Raw genomic sequence first — 25,740 nt, 5'->3', positions numbered from 1 at the left:
ATTTGCCTGAGAACAGGTTTGCAAATGTGAAGGAGAGAGTGAGAGATAGAGAAAAGAAGGAAAGAAAGAGGGAAAGAATGAAAAAGTTCACAGCAATAGTTACTACACTGGAGCTGCAGCATCCCAACAGTTCGATTTGTTTCCAAGTCCAGTGGGGGAACGTTTCATCTGATGTTGGTTGCTTCCATTCTTTTATAGTGTTGTCATGAGCTGTTAACTACACCTTCCACCCAGCGGTGGTGTGTGGGCCCAATACGACCAAGTGGTCCCTAGGGGTCTCCAGGCCCCTTGATATCCCAACCCCGGGTCTGGGTGCATGCACAGGGGTTTGGTTAAGTTTCCCAGGATTAGGTCCCCTCATTGCTCCATGGTGTCAGTCAGTGGGTTTCCTGCCTTAACAATGTTGAAATAAACCTTTGCTGTGGTGATGGTGTGAGTTTCCTGCCATAGCAATGCTGAGACAAACATCTGCTGTGGCGATGGTGGTTCTCACTGATGCAGTCTCTTCTAATATCTGATGTCAGTCTGGGTTACACTTTTGGGTCTTTTTGTGGTCCTGTTGCCAAGAAGTGGCCTGGCTCCTGGGTTTGACCATATCCTACCTAACACTACTCCTGGGAAAAGTCTGCTGGTCTGTTTTATCTCCTCCTGTTCTGTACCAGGGAGGAAGGTATCGGTCAAGATGTGGTGCAAGCTCTTTTCCATATCTCAGAAAGAAAGGGCTGACAAGAAATGGTATAATAAAATGTCTGATTTAGAAAGATAGAATAAAAAGAGGAACAGATACTGATAAACTTTACATTCCTTCAAATGCAGAGAACCCTGGCTTCATGCAGCATTGTACAGACCCAGGTGGATTTTCCCAAGACATGCCGTACAGATCCCATCTAGAAAGAGATTCTAGTTTGCTCCCATGTTGTGTGCCTTTAAAAAGAAAAGGAAAAAAAGCCACAACTTCTCTTGACACACTGGAAGGTTATTTCTGCCATAACACACACCAGCGTGCAGCACAGGCTGGCAGAGGGCACTCCAGCAGATTCCCTTGCGGCAGCTACTCATGCTAACATACGGGCTTCTCAAGCCTGTAGTGCAAGGCCCCATAGAGCAGATATGTCTTGCCCAAGAATACTGGCTCCTTGAATGCAATGTTTTCTTCAGAGCTTCCAATACAATGCCCCTCTGTGCCGTCTCCCTGGGTACTCAAGCAACATCATTAGCACGTGTAGAGTCTTGTCCTTCCTCAGAATGCTCCCCAGAATCCCTGCTGGGGCTGTCCCCAGGATGTCCCCAGCCGAGTGCAAAGTTGCTCATGTTTATGCATGTGTTCTCTTGTCTACACTTATCTGCACGCTGGATTTGTGCAAGTGTTTTTGTGAGTGCAAATTTTTGCATGATTCTATACTGGTGTGCATGAGCATGTGCGTGTTTATGTGTCATTGGGTGTCACTCATCACGAGGGCATCTGCCAGTCATAGCAGAGGCAGTCTCCACTACTCTGATCATGAGGTCCACAGAACAGCCAGAGCCAGAAGGATCCTGAGTGCAGCTGAACAGCAACAGAACCAACCTGGCAAAGAACTGTCCATAGCACAGGCACTGAAATGCAACCTTTGGCATGTTCAGCCCTCCTTTTTCTGCCTGCCCCTGCAAAGCTCACACTCCACCACTGCTACTTCAGGCCCCAGCAAGGATGGTTTGACACTAGTTTGGATTCTTATTTTAATTCAATATGGAGATATTTGGAGTGCCTCAGCATAGCTGGAAATCACCTCTCTCACCAGTTCCCTGCCAGCCCAAGACACAGTGGTTGTCCCAGGTACTAGAGTACAAAAGAATGGGGTTTGCTTTATGAGAATCTTGTTTGAGACCAGGAAACATTGCTGACTCATTGTCAAGTTGGTGTCCAGTAGGACCACCCAGGTCATTTTCTGCAAGGTTGTTTTACAACTGGGTGGTCCTCAGCACATACTGATGCATGGGGTTGCTCCTCCCCAGATGCAGAACTTTGCACTTTTGTCCAAAGAGGGAAGCACGGATACCTTGTTACCCTCCCATAGGCACTGCACCAAACCAGATCCTTCCCATTGCACTTCTCAAGTTGCTCACATCAGCTGGGTAGTTTGTCACAGTCACCTGCACCACCACCTCCTTGGACTGAAATCCCTCCTTCTTCTGGTACTGGTCATCAGGAGCAGTAAGCCCAGATACCTTCTGGGCTCTGCTGGGTCCTCCAAGAACAGTGACTGCTTTGTCCAGGTGATGTTCACCACCTGGGAAGATTTCAGCTGAAGGTCTGTGATTTACAGGGCCATCCTCACCTTGCAGCCTTGACTGACAGAGGAGTGCCTTACTGCAGAATTAGATGCACAGCAGTGAAAGTTCCCCTCTCCATTGTATGCAGAGTACCCATCAAAATGAGAAACGCAGCAAAGGCTGCAGATCTGACAGGAAGCTGGAAAGAGGGAAAGGTGCTGCCCAGAAGCAGTTGTTCCCAGTGCCAGGGCTGCTCCTATTACTTCTCTGCTCACCGGCTCCAAACACCAGAACTTTGCCTCCCACCCCTGTCCCAGTCTTGGTCCCTTTCCTTTTCAGTGTGCCAGCAGCTGCTGGGGGGGGGCCAAGTCCTGCCCTTATGCCTTGTGCAGGTGTAGAGCTGCACTGGGGTTGGGGCTGCAGATCCTCAGACTCCACCACCCCACCAACCTGCCCTGCCCCAGCAAGCATTGACCCAACCCATCGGAATCAGGACTTCATCTGCCTATTCTAGGAATTTATATGTTCATCCATTAAAATATGGGGGTTTTTCCCCTTTATCACCCCTTCCCCCCCCCCTTTCTTTTTATATACCTTTTTTCCCCTGTCTCTGAGTCCTCATGTGTGGAGAAATACTGAACATCTGCTTCCAAAATAACAGAGGTTAAACTAAGAGAAATCTGAAACTTTTTGAAAAAAACACTACACCTGTGTTTCCCAGAGCCCTGAACGTTATGAGGAGCAGCTGTGCTTTCAAAAGCCCTCCCACCAACAAAAAGCACACAAAACCAGATACACTCTACGGCAAGGAAGAAATGTTCCCATGCAGCATAAATCTTACAGAGGGAGAGGGAAACCCAGGGAAAAGTTCAGGAAGCCACTGTGACTGTCCAGTCTGCTGTGAAGACAAGCAAAGGCAAAAGGTGAATGGACCTCATTCTTGCCCTCCTCAGCCTAGAGGTGTGACTATGTCATACACGCTCTGGCATACTCTGCAGGATGCAGCCATTTCATTGTGCTGCTAAGAGTGCCTTGTTCTGTAGTGTGCTGAGAGTCTCCGGAGGTACAGGGATACTGCAGCCAGGAAAAATGATCTTCACCGTGGCTGTGCCAGCTTGTGTCCTGCTAATCCAGTCAGGTGGGTGTATTCATGTACTTCTTATTGTCTCCAACAGTTTTTAGTACATTACATGGAGGTCTGTGCCGGCAAGATGATGAGGTCAGGGAGAAATGCAGAGGGGCAATGGAAGTAGATCTCTGAACTTTCCTTTTCTTTGCAAAGACAGAAGGGTTTGGTGCAAACACAGCCTTAAACCTAGGGCAAATGAGAGAAGGAAGCAAGCTGCCCCACAGACACATTTCTGCCTGTGTTGCAGGTCTTGTTGGAGGTGACCCCCAGAAGCAATTCTTCTCCGAGGTGTCAGTCGCAGTTGGGCAGCGAGTGGTTCTGCCCTGCCAGTCCACCATAGAGGACAGTGACAGCAATTTGAATTTCTTCTGGTACCGCCATCTCCCAGGGGAAACCTTGACATTTCTCCTCCAAGCATTTAAAGCTTCAGGGAATGACAAGTTCCGCAATGGCCGATTCTCTGTGGTGGTCTACGAAAACAAAACAGCCCCCTTAGAAATAGCAACTGTCTCTTTCCAGGACACTGCAATTTATTACTGTGCTGTGAAACACCACGTAAAGCTAAGCCTCATTTCCGCTCGTGCAAAATCTGCATCACCAAGAACAGCACAGGAGTGGCGAGGCTTTCTCTGCATCTTCCAATCTTGGTAATGCTTTTGCCCTTGAAATGATTCTTTCCTCTTACATCAACCTTTACATCTCTCATCCCCAGCTTCTCCCTACCTTTCTCAAAGACCCCATCTATGCAGAGGTATTCAGATCAGGGACTTAGAAACGCAGGACCATGCGACTGTTTGCAGATGAGCTGAGACACTCAGCTTTCCTTGCTTTCTCACACAGAAACCAACACTGCTCGAGGAAATGATCAACAATCCCAGACATAACCTCCAGATGCAGCATCAATTTCTACCTGCTCTTGGTTCCTCCAGAAGCTGCCAGAAGAACCCAGTGGTGCTGGGGTTACAGCATCCTGCCTGAGGTCTTGACCCAGCTGTAGGCAGAGCCAGGGGATTCATGTCTCTGCTTTGCTCTTGGCCAGCCCTAGCCCTCAACACAGCTGCCTGATGGACCACAGACCCTCATCTTGCTCCTCTTTGCCGAGCCACCAAGGAGCAGGAAAGCAGCTTTTACCTTAATACTGCAGCACTGGGCAGGGTAATCCTTCTTTTGCTGCATATGGTTAAATGATGAGATCTCCCCACACCCCAGGCAGCATAAAGTCACATTCTGTGGAAAATACTAATAAAAAGAAAAGCTAAAGAAAGTGTAGTAAAACTAAGAAACACCTAAGCAACAAATACCATTGCAGCTTATGAGGCAAGAGGCTCTACGTATTAATAAAAGGTACTCCCTAACACTTCCCTGAGATAATCAAATAATAACTGATGAAGATGATCATGCGATGATGATGGGGTTCCCTAGGGTGTGCTCTGCTCACTGCTTGGTAGCACTAGGGACCCAAAGGCAATTTGGTTTGAGCAGCCCAGAGCCCAGGCAGGATTCGGCTTGGTATGTTCTCCCCACAGAACAGGCCAGGGAGCCTCCTACAACAGGTTTTCCAAACAGAACAATCATGACTGCAGTACACTGGATGTCACCACACTGGATCTGAAGGACACCGTCTTGTGTCCTGACAGGAATGACAGGAAAATACACCCAAAAGTGTCCTGGCAGTTCCTACTTTACCACTGTGCAGCTTCTAAGTTGCTTCTGGCACAGGCCAGACCAGCACCAAGGCAGTTACAGGGCTCTGACTGAAGCATAGAGTGGGGTGAAGGTGGGGCAGGCAGGGGGGAAAAGGGCACAGGCAGGGCAAATATGGTGAAAGATGAGGGTTGCTAAGGTGGAGCAGTTCTGACTATGCAGTCTCCCATGTCCCCAGGATTGTTTCCCAGGGAAGGATGACATAAAGACTTGGATCCTGAGGACCTGAGCAGGTCCCTGCAGCCCCAGAGTCCCCCACAGCCAGCTTCTGCTTTTTCCTGAAGATGGTAGGCAAGGCACACAAAGCCTGATGTCACTGCTAACCCACAGGACAGCGGTACAGCCCAGCAGAAAACAAGGGCAAAAACAGGTTGAAAAAGGTGGGATTAACGGTCCAGCTCCGGCAGGGCTGCAGTGGCGGTGAGGAATGGGGAACAACGCGGTGTGGAAAGGAAGAGCGCGGGACAAGGCGAAGGAGTGCGGGGATCACCTCGCACCGTATGCCTTGGTCCCCGCGGGCAGGGGAAGGCCGTGTGGGCGGGGCGGGCTGGGGGTGCGGGGCACGGGGAGGGCGCTGCGAGGGGCCGCTGCGGGCCGGCGTGCCGTCCCTGGGGCTGGGGCGGGGGCTGAGGAGGGGTCTGGGTCCGGCCCCAGGCGCGGGCTGCCGAGGCGCCGACCCCGTTCGGCAGGGCCCGGAGGGCGCCGAGCCGGGAGGGCGCCGTGAGCCGCGGGCCGGGAGCGTTCGTGTGCCGGGGCCCCGCGCCCCTGCTGCTGTGCCCGGGGCCCTGCCCCGCAGCCCTCCCCGCGCCCCCCTTCTCCTGGGCGGCAGGGGCCGCGGGCGCGGGGGGGCCGGGCCGGGCCGGGCCTGGCGGGGGCGGGCGGGGGCGGCGGCGCTGCGCGGGCGGGGGGGGCCTCGGCGTCGGGGCGGGCAGGGCCGGGCCCGCGCGTGGCTCCGCTGGGCTCCGCTGGGCTCCGCCGGCCCCGGCGCGGCAGGGCGGGATGGCGGTCGGGCTGGGGCCGTGGCTGCTGGCCTTGGCCTGGGCCGCGGGGCCGGCAGGTGAGAGCCGGGCGGGGAGGGCAGCGAGCCCCGGGCCGGGGAAGGGGAGGAGGGGGAGAGGGGGGTGATTGGGAGAAGGAGAGGGAGGGCAGGGAGAGTGATGGGGAGAGGCAGAGGGGGAGGGAGGGGGAGGGGAGTGGGAGCGAAGGTAGAGGAGGGAGAAGGAGAGGGAGGGAGAAGGAGAAAAGGGAAGGCAGGAGAGGAGGGGAGGGGAGACAGAGTGGAGAGGGAGAGGGAAAGACAGGAGAGGGAGGGGGAGAGAGAGAGGCAGAGGGTGAGGAGGCAGAGGGATGCTTTCGGGCAGCGGCCGTGCCGGAGCGCGGGGAGCAGGCGCGGCTCAGCGCCGGGCAGCGCAGGCGGGGCATTGCCCCGGGCCTGGGGCTTTGCCGGGCCCGGGAGGGGCAGCGGCCGCCGTGGCGGGGCGAGGGGCGGCGGGCGGCGGGGAGCGTCCTGGGGCCGTGGTTGCCCGGCTGCCTGTGCTCTCTGTCCGCAGGGGTGTGGGCGCAGCCGAGGCTGGTGGAGGCCGGTGGGGGGCTGCGACCGTCCGGGGGCTCCGTGCAGCTCTCCTGCCGCGGATCCGGATTCCAGTTCAAGGGTCTTGATGTTTGGTGGTACCGACAGACACCTGGTGGCGGACTCGAGTGGGTGTCCGTTATCTGGAAGGATTCCTCAGTCACTAAATTCGGGCCAGGAGTGGAGGGTCGAGCCGCCGTGTCCCGGAACAATTCCCAGTCTGTGTTATATCTCGCTCTGCGTGCCCTGCGCCCCCAGGACTCTGCCCGCTACTTCTGCTCAGTCGACACGGTGGCAGGGAATCCAGCAGAGCTCTCACAGAAACCTGCTGGAGTCTGGCCCAGACGGTGGGACTGTTGGGGAGTGGAGTGCTAGGGCAGCTCTGGAGTGTTCCCAGGGAGAGAGAGGGCATCACTGTACATGGCACGTGGTCCTGGCTTTTTAGCAAGAGTTTCATTCCCTGCAATGCCCTTTTCCTTCTGCTGAGTCCCAAAAGCAGTGCTTTATTTTGCAGAGAACACCCAGTATATTCCTTGTCACTTGCCAACATAAATAATTTTATGCTTTCTTGGGACACCCAAAGCACTTGGGCTTTGGCAGCATCATTCCCTGCTTTCTTCAATCTCCATGGGCATTAATGTGTGCCAGTGAGAGCAAAGCAGTAGTTCACTCCTGTATCATATGTGTTTCAGTGTGATCTAAGTGACGAGGTTTTCAGCATGGTGGTGAGCTGAGATACTTGGGGACCTTGCAAGGCACTTGCAGATCCAACGCTTCCTGTATTTATGTGGCCTGGTATCGGCAGCGTCCTGGTGGACCCCTGCAGTACTTGCTGCAGAGCAAGGGCCGCGGAGGCTCCTACAGCCACACAGCCCCTTTTGCCCGCAAGAGGTTTTCCTGCCAGGCTGACAAGAACTCCGGCACCCTGATCATCTCCGAGCTGGAGGTGGGGGACAGCGCGCTCTATTACTGCACCCTTCAGGAACCACAGTGAGGGACGCTTGGGGCATGCCTGAACAACAATGCTTCCTCCCCCTCCTGCTCTCTCTTCCTGCATGTTCATGGGGGTCACAGCCCACCTCAGGGGTGAGTCGATGAATGGGCTGTGCCTGGGGTCAGAGGGTGGGGGGTCTGATCGTGGCTAGGTGCTGTCAGTGGTCAGCACCTCCTATAAGGAAACAGAACAGAACAGGATAGGATAGAATAGAATAGGACAGAGCAGAACAGGACAGGATAGGATAGAATAGAATAGGACAGAGCAGGACAGGATAGGATAGGAGAGACTCTTTCAATTGGAAGTCATCTTCTAGTCCAGCTGCCTGACCAGTTCAGCATGTTATTAAGGGCGTTGCCCGAGTGCCTCTTAAACACCGAGAGACTTGGGGCATTGACCAGCTCTCTAGGAAGCCTGTTGCAGTGTTTGGCCACCCTAGCAATAAAGAAATGCTTCCTAATGTCCAGTCTAAACCTCCCCTGGCGCAGCTTTGAACGATTCCCACGCGTTCTATCGCTGGATACCAGGGAGAAGAGATCAGAACCTCCTTCTCTCCTTCCCCACCTCAGGAAGCTGTAGAGAGCAATGAGGTTGCCCTTCAGCCTTCTTTTCCCCAAACTAGACAAACGCAAAGTTCTTAGCTGCTCCTTATATGACATTACTTTCATCCCTTAGGGTGGGAACCCTGATGTGGGAAACGTGAGCAGAGCAGACATGTGGTTCACCATTGTCTTCTCCATAGGCTGCAAAAGAATGTCTTCTCTGGCCCCGGGACCACCTCCTCCCCCTCCTTGTTCACTGACCTTGGTGTCTGCAGGGGGGTTTATCTCACAGTTTTTGTTCCTTTTTTTACCTTGTTGTAAATATGTTACCACAGAGGCACCAGCAGCTTAGCGGGTTGGCTTTGTCTTGGCCACCAGTGGGTCATTTTGGAGCTGGCTGGAATCAGCCATGTCTGACATGGGGGCAGCCCTGGTCTCCTAGCACAGAGGCTGCCCATGCAGCCCGCCCTGCTTCCAAAATATTGCTGCATAAACCCTGTAGCGCCACAAGGTCACGCTGCTGGACGCGTTCAACTCGGTGTCCTGAAGGAGCCTGATGGCTTTTGGGCCTTTCCAGTTGGACAACCCCCAGCACACACTGGTATATGGGTTTGTTCTTCCCCGGGTGCAGGACTTTGCGCTTTCCCTTGTGTTGTGGTTTAACCCCCATAGGTAGCTAAGTATCACACAGCCGCTCACTCTCTGCCTCCTCAGCAGGAGGGGGGACAGAATTGGAAGTATAAAAGAGAGCAAACTCATAGGTTAAGATCAAGGCAGTTCAGCAGGTGGAAAAAAAAGCTGGGTGCACAAGCCAAGCCAAGTGAAGAATGAATTCCCTACTTGCATTGGCAGGCAGGTGTTTAGCCGTTTCCAGGAAAGCAGGCCTCCCTCACGCACAGGGATTGCTTGGGAAGGGAAATGCCATGACTCCAGATGTCCCAATTTCTCTCCTTCCTTCCTGGAGTTTTATTGCTGAGCCCGATGTCATATGGTATTGAATAGTCCTTTGTCAGTTGGCGTGAGCGTTCCTGGATGTGTCCCATCCCAGCTTATCGCCCACCATTAGCTTGCTCGCTTGGGGCAGCAAGCAAATCAGAAAAGGCCTTGATGCTGTGTGAGCACTGGCCAGCAAGAGGTTAACCACCCCTGTGTCATCAATACTGTTTTGTTCATAAATACGATACATAGGACCGTACGAGCTCATTTGAAGAAAACTAACTGTATCTGAGCCAGAGCGAGCACACCTTGTTGGACTGCCTGAGGTTCCTCTCAGCCTGTCAAGGTCCCTCCGCATGGCAGCACAAGCCTGTGGAGTAGCAGCCCCTCCTCCCAGTTTTGTTTCACCAAGTCATGTGTTGGGGGTGCTCTTTATTCCATCCTCCAGACCACGGCTGAAGATGAAGTGGGTCTGGGCGACCCCCAGTATCAATACAGACTGGGCAGAAAATGGATTGAGAGCAGCCCAGAGGAGAAGGACTTGGAGGTGCCGGTGGACGGAAAGCTCAGCATGCCCCGCCAGTGTGCACTTGCAGCCCAGAAAGCCAGCTGAATCTGGGGCTGCATTAAAAGAAGCGTGTCCACCAAGTCGAGGGAGGTGATTCTCCCCCATCTGCCCTCGTGAGATGCCCCGTGGAGTACTGTACTCAGGTCTGGAGCCCCCAACATAAAAAGGACATGGACCCGTTGGAATGGGTCCAGAGGAGGGCCACAAAGATGATCAGAGGGCTGGAGCGCCTCTCCTATGAGGAAAGGTTGTGTTGGCGTTGTTTAGCCTGGAGAAGAGAACGCACCGGGGAGACTTGAGTATGAAGGCACGGACTCTGGTTGTGGTGCAACCAGAGACACTGTATTGTGCAGAGAAGCTCATATTTACATCTCTGAGCCTGGATACAAATTCCAGCTGTATGTACCACCAGGCGCTCAGGACAGCAACCATTCCTGCAGTTACATAGCTATATATCACTAACAAGCATGGAGACACCTTTTTGCTACTAGATAACCGTGTTTATCTTTCTTACTTCACAATACCCAGCTGTTCTCTCATCTCCTGCCAGGTCACACATTCTTCATCCCCCTCTCATATATCTCTCTTCAGACGTTCTCTATCCTCCGCTCTCACATCTCCCCCTTTTTCGCTTGTTAATTGTGACAAGACAAGGGTTGTGTGTAGCTGGGCGAACATGACCTGATGTATGTTATGGTTAACTAAAGCTGAATACAGGAAGAGGCATGGGAGAGATAAGGAAAATATCAATAAGGTGGTTAAGGCAATTATGATAAATCCTGCAATAGTTTTGATCCAAAGCCCAAAGTTTCCCAGCCATGAGAAGAGATCAAAGGCATCCCACCCCTAGCTCTGCTGCAGATCTTTAAGGCTTTTAAATTTTTTATGCTTTTGTGAATTGATTCAGAGCAGTCACAGATTCATGCAACACATCCCATCAAAGTCTTCACACCCATGTCCTTGTGCTAACAATAAAATATTAATAGCACCTCGGTTCTGTAGTGACACATGATGGACAGAATCAACATCTTCTAATAAGCCAAAAACCCCAGTGTTTTTAGTATCACTTTCTTTAGCAAGCTAGCAGCCTAATCTATTAAGCAATTTAAGAGCGTGTACTATTCCTACAGAAGAAATCAGAGAATCAAAAATGCATTGTGCTGCATTCCAGAACTCAACCTGAGAGTTACAGTCTGCTGTGAGGACTGTGTTATAAACGTTTGACGCCTGGTGGGGTTGCGATTTTGCCAAGGCTGCAATGCCCTCTTGCAATCATCTTTGGCATTATTGTAGCTAGTTGTTTTAAAAGCAACCCTCAAGTTTCCTCATTCTTGAATTGTCGTTGTAAAATATTCTGAAACCGATCAGTAAAGGTAGTATATGACTCTCTAGGACCCTGCAAGACTATAGCGAACGACTCACTAGAGGCTCGCCCAGACTCGGTATCTTTCTGGACTGCCTTAATAGCCATCTCCTTCATTTGCAAGTGGTCGTCCCTGGGATACCTTGTCTGAGTCATGGAAGCAGCAGAATTATTTTCCCCAGGCAACTGCTCATAGTTAACAGCAATTCCCTGATTAAGGTTTTTAATTGAGGCCAGTACACATAGCTCATGAAAATCAGGTAACCATACTATATACTGTGTCGGAGTTAGTACCATGCGAAGCAATGACTTCCAATCATGCCATGCGAGTGTATAAGGCTCTGCCATTGCTTCAAGAAGGCACATAGCAAATGTGCTATGAATCTCCCCTTCCCACACTGTTTTTCTTCACTCTTTAACAGCCTCATATTGCACAGGCTGCCACTCTGGAGGCTGGTTTGGCCAATACAGTACTGGACATGCCATAGCGACTCTCAAATCCCCTTGACTAAGTGCTTCCCGCTTGCATTCCTGCCACTGATCCCCTGGGCCCCCTTTCACCCTCCCCGAAAACACAGTCAAGTCATTGGGGGGGGAAGGAAAAAAGTCTGGTTCCTTTTCTGGATCTACAGGGCTTGGATCAAAAGGTTTCTCAGTGTCAATGGAATCATTGTCTGAGTTGTCCTCTTCCCGCACTTGGTCCTGTGCTGTGAGGGTCACTGCAACTGGTGACAGGAGCTTTGAGGGCAGAGGAGGTACAGACAGAGTCATCATCGTTGATGGTGTGTTGAGAATGGTTGCGCTGTCAGTGGAATTTACAGACTGCCCTGGTTTAGTGCTCATGCTGTTGGTGCAATTTAAAGCCTGCCCTGGTTTAGCACTGTTAGTAGAATTAGTCAACACTTGGCGAAGGGTATTCAGAATTTGCTACGAAGGTGCTAAATGCATTCCCGCCCTGGAGTCCCTCTCCTCGGCAGCATCATACAATTGTCTGCCAATCCCTCAGCAGGCAGGAATTTACAAAGAGCCATTAGGTGGAAAGTCCGGCACTTTGTCATGGATCCATTCTAACTAGCTGCGGAGCTGTCACAGCTCGTTGCTGAGCTGCAAGCAGCTGTCGCAATAAGTCCAGGCTGCGCTGTTGATTTCCAGATAATTTCTCTTCCATCATTCCTGATTGCTCGGCTTTTTTTGTAGGTGATGGGTGCACAAAATTTTCTATGAAGCCTAGTTCACTCAGGCTATGCCACCAGTTTGGGCTCTGTGAGTCTCCTACTTAAGTCCCACGTTGGGTGCCATTCTGTGGCGTATGAAGGCATGGGCTCCGGTTGTGGTACAGTCAGAGAGACACTATTCTGCAGAGAAGCTCATATTCACATCTCTGAGCCTGGATACAAATTCCAGCTGTATGTACCACCAGGCGCTCAGGACAGCAACCATTCCTGCAGTTACATAGCTATATATCACTAACAAGCATGGAGACACCTTTTTGCTACTAGATAACCGTGTTTATCTTTCTTACTTCACAATACCCAGCTGTTCTCTCATCTCCTGCCAGGTCACACATTCTTCATCCTCCTCTCCCACACTGCATTCTTTCAAAATACAAAGAGATCTTCTAAGAAATATGTGGATGATTTTTAAATAGGGTCTGTAGCAACAGGACAAGGGGTGATGGTTTTAAGCTAAGAGAGGGTAGATCTAGATTGGATACTAGGAAGAAGCTCTGTACTATGAAGGTGGTGAGACACTGGAACAAAATGCAAATGCCCCGTCCCTGGAAGCGTTCAAGGCCGGGTTGCATGGGGCTTTGATCAACCTGGTCTAGTGGAAGGGGCGTTTGGAGTTAGGTGGTCTTTAAGGTCACTTCCAACCCAAAGCATTCGATGATTCTGAGTTAAACAGGACTGTACCCAGCACTGACCTCTGTGGTACACTGCTAGATACTGGTGTCCAGCTAGACTTCACGCTACTGGTCATCACACTTGGGAACTGGCTATGTGTCCAGTGCTCGGTGTGGAAGAAAAAGAAGGCACCAAGAAACAGCAGGGATGACGAGGGACTTGCGAGGGTGCAGTGACGGTGGAGAGGACGGAGCTCTGCGATGCGTGAAGTAGGAGTACGGGGCAAGGGGGAAGGCGCAGGGAGTCTTTTCTCCACGTGTATCTTGGTGGTCCCCGCGGGCAGGGGAAGGCCGTGTGGGCGGGGCGGGCTGGGGGTGCGGGGCACGGGGAGGGCGCTGCGAGGGGCCGCTGCGGGCCGGCGTGCCGTCCCTGGGGCTGGGGCGGGGGCTGAGGAGGGGTCTGGGTCCGGCCCCAGGCGCGGGCTGCCGAGGCGCCGACCCCGTTCGGCAGGGCCCGGAGGGCGCCGAGCCGGGAGGGCGCCGTGAGCCGCGGGCCGGGAGCGTTCGTGTGCCGGGGCCCCGCGCCCCTGCTGCTGTGCCCGGGGCCCTGCCCCGCAGCCCTCCCCGCGCCCCCCTTCTCCTGGGCGGCAGGGGCCGCGGGCGCGGGGGGCCGGGCCGGGCCGGGCCTGGCGGGGGCGGGCGGGGGCGGCGGCGCTGCGCCGGCGGGGGGGCCTCGGCGTCGGGGCGGGCAGGGCCGGGCCCGCGCGTGGCTCCGCTGGGCTCCGCCGGCCCCGGCGCGGCAGGGCGGGATGGCGGTCGGGCTGGGGCCGTGGCTGCTGGCCTTGGCCTGGGCCGCGGGGCCGGCAGGTGAGAGCCGGGCGGGGAGGGCAGCGAGCCCCGGGCCGGGGAAGGGGAGGAGGGGGAGAGGGGGTGATTGGGAGAAGGAGAGGGAGGGCAGGGAGAGTGATGGGGAGAGGCAGAGGGGGAGGGAGGGGGAGGGGAGTGGGAGCGAAGGTAGAGGAGGGAGAAGGAGAGGGAGGGAGAAGGAGAAAAGGGAAGGCAGGAGAGGAGGGGAGGGGAGACAGAGTGGAGAGGGAGAGGGAAAGACAGGAGAGGGAGGGGGAGAGAGAGAGGCAGAGGGTGAGGAGGCAGAGGGTGAGGAGGCAGAGGGATGCTTTCGGGCAGCGGCCGTGCCGGAGCGCGGGGAGCAGGCGCGGCTCAGCGCCGGGCAGCGCAGGCGGGGCATTGCCCCGGGCCTGGGGCTTTGCCGGGCCCGGGAGGGGCAGCGGCCGCCGTGGCGGGGCGAGGGGCGGCGGGCGGCGGGGAGCGTCCTGGGGCCGTGGTTGCCCGGCTGCCTGTGCTCTCTGTCCGCAGGGGTGTGGGCGCAGCCGAGGCTGGTGGAGGCCGGTGGGGGGCTGCGACCGTCCGGGGGCTCCGTGCAGCTCTCCTGCCGAGCATCTGGCTTCCCATTCAGGAATTTAAACCTTTGCTACTACCAGCAGGCATCCGGTGGTAGACCCAAAACTGTTGCTTGGATCACCATGTCAAATATGACACTGAATTGCAGGATCAAGCCACAGTGTCCTGGGACATTTCCCAGTCTGAGGCACCTGTCTCCTTGCGTGGCCTTAACGCTGGGGCACAGCCTGCTGTTCCTCAGCTTTTTGCAGAGAGACAAGAAATCAAGCCAAGCTTTAACGCAAACCTGCTGTGGCCCGGTCATGGGTGCACAAGGTTTGGAGCTGGCAAGTGCGTAGATGTCTCAGGAGTGTTCCCAGGGAGGGAGGGGCCATCAGTGCACACTGCATGTGGTCCTGACCTTTCTGCAGGACTTCTTTCCTGGCACTACCAGTTTTCAGCTCCTGAGTTCGGAATGCAGTGGTTTATCTGTGGAGGTGATTCAGTGTGTTTCAGTCAGCTAGCCAGGCTTGCCACTCCGCATGCCTGTAGCCCCTCTCTGCCTTCCCTTGTTCCCCTTTTTCCTAGGGCCACACAAAGCACTTAGGCATTAGCGACACCTTTGCCTGCTTCCATTGCCCCCTTGTGAGCCATCTGCTTGCATCAGCAAGAGCAAAGCAGTGCGGGAATCTCTCTCGTTTTGTTTCAGCTGCTTATCAGGGTGATGAGATCAAACCAGCAACATCTGCAGTGTGGTGGCGAGAAGGAGGCTCGGGTACTTTGCGATGCACTTACAGCTCCAATGCCTCCTATATTTATGTGGCCTGGTATCGGCAGCGTCCTGGTGGACCCCTGCAGTACTTGCTGCAGAGCAAGGGCCGCGGAGGCTCCTACAGCCACACAGCCCCTTTTGCCCGCAAGAGGTTTTCCTGCCAGGCTGACAAGAACTCCGGCACCCTGATCATCTCCGAGCTGGAGGTGGGGGACAGCGCGCTCTATTACTGCACCCTTCAGGAACCACAGTGAGGGACGCTTGGGGCATGCCTGAACAACAATGCTTCCTCCCCCTCCTGCTCTCTCTTCCTGCATGTTCATGGGGGTCACAGCCCACCTCAGGGGTGAGTCGATGAATGGGCTGTGCCTGGGGTCAGAGGGTGGGGGGTCTGATCGTGGCTAGGTGCTGTCAGTGGTCAGCACCTCCTATAAGGAAACAGAACAGGATAGGACAGAGCAGAACAGGACAGGATAGGATAGAATAGAATAGAATAGGACAGAGCAGGACAGGATAGGATAGGAGAGACTCTTTCAATTGGAAGTCATCCTCTAGTCCAGCTGCCTGACCAGTTCAGCATGTTATTAAGGGCGTTGCCCGAGTGCCTCTTAAACACCGAGAGACTTGGGGCATTGACCAGCTCTCTAGGAAGCCTGTTGCAGTGTTTGGCCACCCTAGCAATAAAGAAATGCTTCCTAATGTCCAGTCTAAACCTCCCCTGGCGCAGCTTTGAATGATTCCCACGCGTTCTATCGCTGGATACCAGGGAGAAGAGATCAGAACCTCCTTCTCTCCTTCCCCACCTCAGGAAGCTGTAGAGAGCAATGAGGTTGCCCTTCAGCCTTCTTTTCCCCAAACTAGACAAACGCAAAGTTCTTAGCTGCTCCTTATATGACATTACTTTCATCCCTTAGGGTGGGAACCCTGATGTGGGAAACGTGAGCAGAGCAGACATGTGGTTCACCATTGTCTTCTCCATAGGCTGCAAAAGAATCTCTGCTCTGGCCCCGGGACCACCTCCTCCTCCTCCTTGTTCACTGACCTTGGTGTCTGCAGGGGGGTTTATCTCACAGTTTTTGTTCCTTTTTTTACCTTGTTGTAAATATGTTACCACAGAGGCACCAGCAGCTTAGCGGGTTGGCTTTGTCTTGGCCACCAGTGGGTCATTTTGGAGCTGGCTGGAATCAGCCATGTCTGACATGGGGGCAGCCCTGGTCTCCTAGCACAGAGGCTGCCCATGCAGCCCGCCCTGCTTCCAAAATATTGCTGCATAAACCCTGTAGCGCCACAAGGTCACGCTGCTGGACGCGTTCAACTCGGTGTCCTGAAGGAGCCTGACGGCTTTTGGGCCTTTCCAGTTGGACAACCCCCAGCACACACTGGTATATGGGTTTGTTCTTCCCCGGGTGCAGGACTTTGCGCTTTCCCTTGTGTTATGGTTTAACCCCCATAGGTAGCTAAGTATCACACAGCCGCTCACTCTCTGCCTCCTCAGCAGGAGGGGGGACAGAATTGGAAGTATAAAAGAGAGCAAACTCGTAGGTTAAGATCAAGGCAGTTCAGCAGGTGGAAAAAAAAAGCCGGGTGCACAAGCCAAGCCAAGTGAAGAATGAATTCCCTACTTGCATTGGCAGGCAGGTGTTTAGCCGTTTCCAGGAAAGCAGGCCTCCCTCACGCACAGGGATTGCTTGGGAAGGGAAATGCCATGACTCCAGATGTCCCAATTTCTCTCCTTCTTTCCTGGAGTTTTATTGCTGAGCCCGATGTCATATGGTATTGAATAGTCCATTGTCAGTTGGCGTGAGCGTTCCTGGCTGTGTCCCATCCCAGCTTATCGCCCACCATTAGCTTGCTCGCTTGGGGCAGCAAGCAAATCAGTAGAGGCCTTGATGCTGTGTGAGCACTGGCCAGCAAGAGGTTAACCACCCCTGTGTCATCAATACTGTTTTGTTCATAAATACGATACATAGGACCGTACGAGCTCATTTGAAGAAAACTAACTGTATCCGAGCCAGAGCGAGCACACCTTGTTGGACTGCCTGAGGTTCCTCTCAGCCCGTTCCTCTCAGCCTGTCAAGGTCCCTCCGCATGGTAGCACAAGCCTGTGGAGTAGCAGCCCCTCCTCCCAGTTTTGTTTCACCAAGTCATGTGTTGGGGGTGCTCTTTATTCCATCCTCCAGACCACGGCTGAAGATGAAGTGGGTCTGGGCGACCCCCGGTATCAATACAGACTGGGCAGAAAATGGATTGAGAGCAGCCCAGAGGAGAAGGACTTGGAGGTGCCGGTGGACGGAAAGCTCAGCATGCCCCGCCAGTGTGCACTTGCAGCCCAGAAAGCCAGCTGAATCTGGGGCTGCATTAAAAGAAGCGTGTCCACCAAGTCGAGGGAGGTGATTCTCCCCCATCTGCCCTCGTGAGATGCCCCGTGGAGTACCGTACTCAGGTCTGGAGCCCCCAACATAAAAAGGACATGGACCCGTTGGAGTGGGTCCAGAGGAGGGCCACAAAGATGATCAGAGGGCTGGAGCGCCTCTCCTATGAGGAAAGGTTGTGTTGGCGTTGTTTAGCCTGGAGAAGAGAACGCACCGGGAAGACTTGAGTATGAAGGCACGGACTCTGGTTGTGGTGCAACCAGAGACACTGTATTGTGCAGAGAAGCTCATATTTACATCTCTGAGCCTGGATACAAATTCCAGCTGTATGTACCACCAGGCGCTCAGGACAGCAACCATTCCTGCAGTTACATAGCTATATATCACTAACAAGCATGGAGACACCTTTTTGCTACTAGATAACCGTGTTTATCTTTCTTACTTCACAATACCCAGCTGTTCTCTCATCTCCTGCCAGGTCACACATTCTTCATCCTCCTCTCCCACACTGCATTCTTTCAAAATACAAAGAGATCTTCTAAGAAATATGTGGATGATTTTTAAATAGGGTCTGTAGCAACAGGACAAGGGGTGATGGTTTTAAGCTAAGAGAGGGTAGATCTAGATTGGATACTAGGAAGAAGCTCTGTACTATGAAGGTGGTGAGACACTGGAACAAAATGCAAATGCCCCGTCCCTGGAAGCGTTCAAGGCCAGGTTGCATGGGGCTTTGATCAACCTGGTCTAGTGGAAGGGGCGTTTGGAGTTAGGTGGTCTTTAAGGTCACTTCCAACCCAAAGCATTCGATGATTCTGAGTTAAACAGGACTGTACCCAGCACTGACCTCTGTGGTACACTGCTAGATACTGGTGTCCAGCTAGACTTCATGCTACTGGTCATCACACTTGGGAACTGGCTATGTGTCCAGTGCTCGGTGTGGAAGAAAAAGAAGGCACCAAGAAACAGCAGGGATGACGAGGGACTTGCGAGGGTGCAGTGACGGTGGAGAGGACGGAGCTCTGCGATGCGTGAAGTAGGAGTACGGGGCAAGGGGGAAGGCGCAGGGAGTCTTTTCTCCACGTGTATCTTGGTGGTCCCCGCGGGCAGGGGAAGGCCGTGTGGGCGGGGCGGGCTGGGGGTGCGGGGCACGGGGAGGGCGCTGCGAGGGGCCGCTGCGGGCCGGCGTGCCGTCCCTGGGGCTGGGGCGGGGGCTGAGGGGGGGTCTGGGTCCGGCCCCAGGCGCGGGCGGCCGAGGCGCCGACCCCGTTCGGCAGGGCCCGGAGGGCGCCGAGCCGGGAGGGCGCCGTGAGCCGCGGGCCGGGAGCGTTCGTGTGCCGGGGCCCCGCGCCCCTGCTGCTGTGCCCGGGGCCCTGCCCCGCAGCCCTCCCCGCGCCCCCCTTCTCCTGGGCGGCAGGGGCCGCGGGCGCGGGGGGCCGGGCCGGGCCGGGCCTGGCGGGGGCGGGCGGGGGCGGCGGCGCTGCGCCGGCGGGGGGGCCTCGGCGTCGGGGCGGGCAGGGCCGGGCCCGCGCGTGGCTCCGCTGGGCTCCGCTGGGCTCCGCCGGCCCCGGCGCGGCAGGGCGGGATGGCGGTCGGGCTGGGGCCGTGGCTGCTGGCCTTGGCCTGGGCCGCGGGGCCGGCAGGTGAGAGCCGGGCGGGGAGGGCAGCGAGCCCCGGGCCGGGGAAGGGGAGGAGGGGGAGAGGGGGTGATTGGGAGAAGGAGAGGGAGGGCAGGGAGAGTGATGGGGAGAGGCAGAGGGGGAGGGAGGGGGAGGGGAGTGGGAGCGAAGGTAGAGGAGGGAGAAGGAGAGGGAGGGAGAAGGAGAAAAGGGAAGGCAGGAGAGGAGGGGAGGGGAGACAGAGTGGAGAGGGAGAGGGAAAGACAGGAGAGGGAGGGGGAGAGAGAGAGGCAGAGGGTGGGGAGGCAGAGGGTGAGGAGGCAGAGGGATGCTTTCGGGCAGCGGCCGTGCCGGAGCGCGGGGAGCAGGCGCGGCTCAGCGCCGGGCAGCGCAGGCGGGGCATTGCCCCGGGCCTGGGGCTTTGCCGGGCCCGGGAGGGGCAGCGGCCGCCGTGGCGGGGCGAGGGGCGGCGGGCGGCGGGGAGCGTCCTGGGGCCGTGGTTGCCCGGCTGCCTGTGCTCTCTGTCCGCAGGGGTGTGGGCGCAGCCGAGGCTGGTGGAGGCCGGTGGGGGGCTGCGACCGTCCGGGGGCTCCGTGCAGCTCTCCTGCCGCGGATCCGGATTCCACTTCGGGCATTTCGGAATTTGGTGGTACCGTCAGGGCCCCAGTGGCGGACTGGAGTGGGTGTCCTGGATAAGCCATAGTTCATTAGTGATTCACATTGGGCCAGGAGTGGAGGGTCGAGCCGCCGTGTCCCGGGACAACTCCCAGTCTGAGACATATCTCAGCCTGCACCTTCTTCATCATGGGGACTCTGCGCGCTACTTCTGTGCAGTGTTCACACAGAGACAGGAAATCCAGCTTAGCTTTAACACAAACTACCCACCAGGATCCCGGCTGCACTCCTTGGAGCTTGAGGGGAGGTGTGTAACATTGATGTTCACGGTTGTTCCTGGAGAGTTGTGTAGTTACAGCATACAGTCTTCAAACGTTGGATTATGAAAGGGACATGCTACCTTTTGCTGTCCCCAAATGAGACTTTGGATGAATGCATCCACTCCTGGGCTCCCCAGCACAGGAAAGACAAGGACATACCAAAGTAAATGTAATGAAGGGCCACAAAGATGAGGAGGGAGCATCTGACATACAGGGAGAGACTAAGAGAACTGTTATGATGTAGTGTAGAGAAGAAAATTCTAGAGGGGAATTCATCACTGTATGTAAATACTTGAGGTTGTGTAGTCTCCATTCTTAGAGATATTCAAAACTGAACTGGACAAAATTGTGGACAGCCTACTATCCCTAACCCCAGTAGGCAGCTAAGCACCACCCAGCTGCTAGCTCAGTCACCGGCAGTTGGGTGGGTGGGAGAAATGGAAGAGAAAAAGTCAGAAAACCTGTGTGTTGAGATAAAGGTAGTTTAAGAAGTAATGCAAAAGCTGCACACAAATCAGTCACAATAACGAATTCTTTCCCTGATTCCCACTGGCAGACAGATATTCAGCCATTTCCCAGAAAGCAGGCCTTTATCATGCATAACAGTTACTTGGGAAAGATAAATGCCATAACTCCAAATATTACCGTTTCTTCCTCCTTTCCCCCCAGATTTTTTGCTTCACATAACATCATGCTATACACATTATCCCTTTGGCTGGTTCTGGTCAGCTGTACAATTGGTGGGCAACATGAGAAATGGAGAAGGCCCTGATGCTGTGTAAGCACTATTAAGCAATAGCTAAAACATCGGTGCATTATCAACATGGTTTTGGTCACAAATTATCACAGCTGCCCACGCAAGCTGCTATGAAGAAAATTAACTCCATCACAGCCTCATGCAGTATACCCACTCGACACCAGTTGACCTGCTTTAAGCAGGAGAGTTAAACTAGACCTTTTCCAGAGGTCCATGGTAGCCTCAACTCTTCTAACCATCCTGTGACCAAAACTGGCTTCTCTTCTGCTCCTGTTTTCTTGTTTTCTGGGAACTTGAATAGACAGCATCAGGCCTGATGGCCAGCCAGAGCTTTTAAGAGAGCTTTGGGGTCTGGAAATACTTTGGGAGTACTCTTGCATCCTTGGGTTTCTGACTGGGAGGACAACCTCTAATGTCTCCTCCTCATGTGCCGCCAACTTGCTGCCTGTACCCCCTGCAGTCCTCCACCAGTGGCCTTCAGGTGGCTGTGAGTGGAAAAGGGAGAGCCTCTACCAATCATTTCCTGATCTAATTGTCTCCACTCTCTCCATGAACCCTGCCTCCAGCAACACACTGTGGCCAGCAGTAGGCCTCTCAGGCTCTGGAAAGCAGCCAGTCAACCAGTCAAATACACGTGGATCCATGTTATTCCCCTTCATGGTGGGCTGGTCTTGGCTGGACACCAGGTGCCCACCAAGCTGCTCTATCACTCCCCTCCTCAGCAGAACAGGGGAGGGAGAAAATAAGATGAAAAAAACCCTTGTGGGTCAAGATAAAAGCAGTTTAATGAAACAGTAGCAGAAGTTGCTTGTGCAGAAGCAAAGGGAAACAAAAGATGTTATTTTCTACTTCCCATCAGCAGGCGATGTTTGGCCACTTCCCAGAAAGCAGCATTTCCATACACATAGAGGTTGCTCTAGAAGACAAACTCTGTAAAAACCCAGTGCCCCCTCCCCCTTCCTCCTCCATTCTTGTAGCTTTTATATCTGAGCAGATGTCATATAGTATGGAATATCCTGTAGGGTCAGTTTGGGTCAGCTGTCCTGGCTATGTTCCCCCCCAAGATCTTGCCCACCCCCAGCCTACTAGTGGGGAGGACGGGGTGCTGGAGAGACAGCCTTGCTGCTGTGCAAACACTGCTCAGCAGTAGCCATAACATGGGTGTGTTATCACCACTCTTCTAGCTACCGATACAAAGGACAGCACGATGAGGGCTGCTATGGGGCTCAGCCAGACCCAATCCACCGTTCTTCACCAAAACTGTGTCATACAGGCAGGATATGGTAAATAGCAACAGGGACTGAAATCCTTCCAATAAGCGGGCTCTGGAAAATCCATCATTTCATGAAGAGTCCACTCCTCCACTAACTGAATCACGCTGACTGGAAGGCCATTAGCTGCAAATGTTTCTTTGTGCTCTTTTTTTTTTTTTTTTTTCTTGTGCTCTTTCTGGGGAACCTGAAAGGACAGCATTAGGCCTGATGGCTCACCAGAGCTTTTAAGAGACAGCTTTGAGGTCTGGGAATTCTTTGGGAGTACTCTTGCATCTTTGGGTTTCTGACTGGGGGAAAGACCTCTAGTCTTTCCTCCTGACCTCGTGTGCTGCCAACATGACGCCATGTACCCACTTTATTCTCTCCATGAACCCTACCTCCAGCAACACACTGTGGCCAGCAGTAGGCCTCTCAGGCTCTGGGAAGCAGCCATTCAACCAGTCAAATACACGTGGATCCATGTTATTACCCATCCTTTCAAAGCTAGGCTCTGTGTTGTGTACCTAGTTTGTACAACCTCATCACATGCGTTTGTATCTGTCTCTGCAACTTCACAAAAGAACAACACACCACTATCTAACAGAAGACCACACACCATAAAAAATAGACATCAGAAACACAGCTAACATAAGCATACTGAATAGCTCCTCTGTATGCTACTTTTTTACCCACCCATATTACTTTGTATCACTTGCATATTTATCTCTGGAGTGCCATATTTGAAACTTGAAGCCAAAAGAGGAAAGCAAATTTTCCTAAACACCCCTATAAAAAGCTATTTCCAGAAGTCATCAGGGGAGTAGCTGTGAAAGGCAAGATGCTAATTGCAATACCACTTGCTTAGAAGAATGGAAACTATCTGAGACTATGAGCTTTTACCTCAAGGTCAATGTGACCTGAAGATCCAACCAAAGCCAGCCAGCTCTTCCTGACTCAGAATACCCCATACTGATGACAAAACAATAGAAGATTAACCCTTTAATGAAATCAGGCATATAAGCATGGCCAGAAGTGCAATCAGCCAGAATTCAGGATAACCACCACCTGCACTGGACATGGGTTTAGAGGAGTGAAGATTCATACAGCAGTTGCCATACATCTGTACCACCTATGCAGGACAAGTGTGTACTCATCCAGTGTAGGACAAGTACATTCTGATTATGCAAACAATAGTCACTAATCAGCCACATATAAAGACTCTGCTTTCCTCTATATCAGGCAAAGGCACAGCAATGAGCATAGCTAAAATACAAAAGAATAAGTTCCTTTGATAATTCTATGATAAGCACCCTTGCGCCTCTCCTCAAATGGCAAAGAACTGACTTTACATAGCAGTTAGACTTTCAGTTTTCCCCTTTTCCCTGGCACATATCACCTGCAAGGATGTGAATGAGCCTGTGAGTCTTTCACAGAATCACAGGAAGGTTGAATTTGGGAGGCACCTCAGGGTGTCATCTGGTCCAAGCCCCCCTACTCAAGCAGGGCCACCTACAGCCAATTGCCCAGGACTGTCTCCAGACAGCTTGTGAATACCTCCAAGCACGGAGACCCAGCAACCTCTTTGGGCAACCTGTGCTTGGTCACCTTGACAGTGAGAAAGTGTTTCCTGAAGTTCAGAAGGAGCGCTCTTTTTTTCAGTTTGTGCACACTGCCTCTTGACCTGTCACTGAGCTCTACTGAAAAGGCCCTGGCCCTGTCTTCTTTGAACCTTCCTTCAGATGTCACAACTGGAGGCAGCCTGGGCTGTAGTGATCATCCTGGTGGAATTTGCAGTCCTGAGGGATATGGGACAGGTAAAAAATATAGTTGGGATCCTGAATTTTAGGAAAGCAAAATTCCAGCTGTTCAAGGAGTTAGTCAATGGGACCTCTTGGGAAAAATCCCTCAGGGATAAGGGAGCAGAACAGAGCTGGCAGATCTTTAAGGTTGCTTTCCATAGAGCACAAGAACTCTTGATCCCTAGATGTAAGAAATCAGGAAAGGAAAGCAAGAGACTCGCATGGCTCAGTCAAGACATCCTGGTCAAACTAAAGGGCATGAAGGAAAAGCACATGCAGTGGAAGCAGGGACAAGTATCTTGGGAAGACTATAGGGATGCTGCCCAGTTGTGTAAGGATGGGGTCAGGAAGGCCAAGGGGCAGCTGGAGCTGAACTCGGCAAGGGACATGAAGAATAATTAGAAGGAGTTCTATAGGTACATCAGCAAAAAAAGGAAGGTCAAAGAGAGTGCACACGCCCCCGTACACCTCCCAATGAACTCGACTGGAAAACTGGTAACAATGGCTGAGGAGAAGGCTGAGATACTCAAACAAATCTTGCCTCACTCTTCACTAGCAATCTCTCTTCCTACACCTCTCAAGTGGATGGACCACAAGACAGGGACTAGGGGAGCAAAATCCCTTCCCCTGTAAGAGATGATCTGGTTTGAGACCACCTGAGGAATGAACCTGAACATACATAAGTCTCTGTACCTGACAGGATGCATCCCAGATTCTGAGGGAATTGGCTGATGTAGTTTCCAAGCCACTCTCCATGATACTTGAAAAGTCATGGTAGTCAGGTGAAGTCCCCAGTGACTGGGAAAAAGGAAAGCATTGCACTCATTTTTAAAAAGGGTAGAAAAGATGACCCTGGGAACTACTGACCTCAGCCTCACTTCTGTGCCTGAGAAGATCATGGAAGAGATCCTCCTAGAAGCTATGGTCAGGTACACGGAGGACAGGGAGGTGATCCAGGACAGCCAGCACGGCTTCCCAAGGGCAAATCTTGCCTGACCAACTGAATGGCCTTCTATGATTGAGTGGCTGCATCAGTGGACAAGGCAAGAGCTACGGATGTCATCTGTCTGGACTTCTGTAAGGACTTTGATGTGGTCCTTCACAATATCCTTCTCTCTAAGTTGGAGATAGGTGAATTTGTTGGATGGACTATTTGGTGGATAAGGAATAGGTTGGATGGTCACATCCAGAGAGCAGTGGTCAACAGCTCAATGTCTGGATGGAGATCAGTGGCAAAAGGTGTCCCACAGAGGTCTGTATTGGGACCACTACTGATTAATAGCTTCATCAATGGCATAGACAGTGGGATTGAGTGCACCCTCAGCAAATTTGCAGACAACACGAAGCTGAGTAGGGCAGCTGACATACCTGAGGGACAGGATGCCATTCAGAGGGACTTAAACAAGCTTGAGAAGTGGGCTCCTGTGAACCTCATGAGGTTCAACAAGGCCAAACCCAAGGTCCTGCACCTGGGTCAGGGCAACCCCCATATCAATACAGGATTGAGAGAAGCCCTATCTGAGAGATAAGGACTTGGGGGTACTGGTGGATGAAAAACTGGACATGAGCCAGCAATGTGTGCTTGCAGCCCAGAAAGCCAACCACATCCTGGGGTACATCAAAAGAAGCATGGCCAGCAGGTCAAGAGAGGTAACTCTGCCCTTCCACTCCATGCTGGTGAGACCCCAACTGGAGTACTGCATCCAGCTTTGGAGTCCTCAGCACAGGAAAGACATGGACCTGTTTGAATGGGAGAGGAGGGCCACAAAGATGATCAGAGAGCTGGAACACCTCTCCTATGAGTAAAACTTAAGAGAGTTGGTGGTGTTTAGCCTGGAGAAAAGAAAGCTCTAGGGAGACATTGCTGCAGCTTTTCAAAGTATAAAGGGAGCTTTATATATGTACATATTTATTTATATACATAAAAAAAGATGGG

At 53.2% G+C, this 25,740-nt stretch overlaps 1 protein-coding gene and 2 gene segments (V, D, J or C); all 3 read left to right on the top strand.

Moving 5' to 3' along the window:
* LOC130149110 (T cell receptor alpha chain MC.7.G5-like) overlaps window positions 1-25,740 on the top strand; it is a 95,936-nt gene that overhangs the window by 6,355 nt on the left and 63,841 nt on the right. The gene's annotated exons all lie outside the window — the stretch shown is intronic.
* Window positions 6,009-9,464, top strand: LOC130149112 (Ig heavy chain V region C3-like). The segment is given in 2 exon segments: window positions 6,009-6,143; window positions 6,637-9,464. Coding segments are annotated over 2 exon segments (453 nt in total).
* LOC130149115 (Ig kappa chain V region K-25-like) lies at window positions 13,633-15,418 on the top strand. The segment is given in 2 exon segments: window positions 13,633-13,769; window positions 15,010-15,418. Coding segments are annotated over 2 exon segments (375 nt in total).

This window comes from Falco biarmicus, chromosome 4 (genome assembly GCF_023638135.1).
Source record: "Falco biarmicus isolate bFalBia1 chromosome 4, bFalBia1.pri, whole genome shotgun sequence".
In the NCBI taxonomy this organism is placed as follows: domain Eukaryota; kingdom Metazoa; phylum Chordata; class Aves; order Falconiformes; family Falconidae; genus Falco; species Falco biarmicus.
The sequence above is the reverse complement of the archived record's forward strand: the minus strand, read 5'-3'. Positions and strand labels throughout refer to the sequence as shown.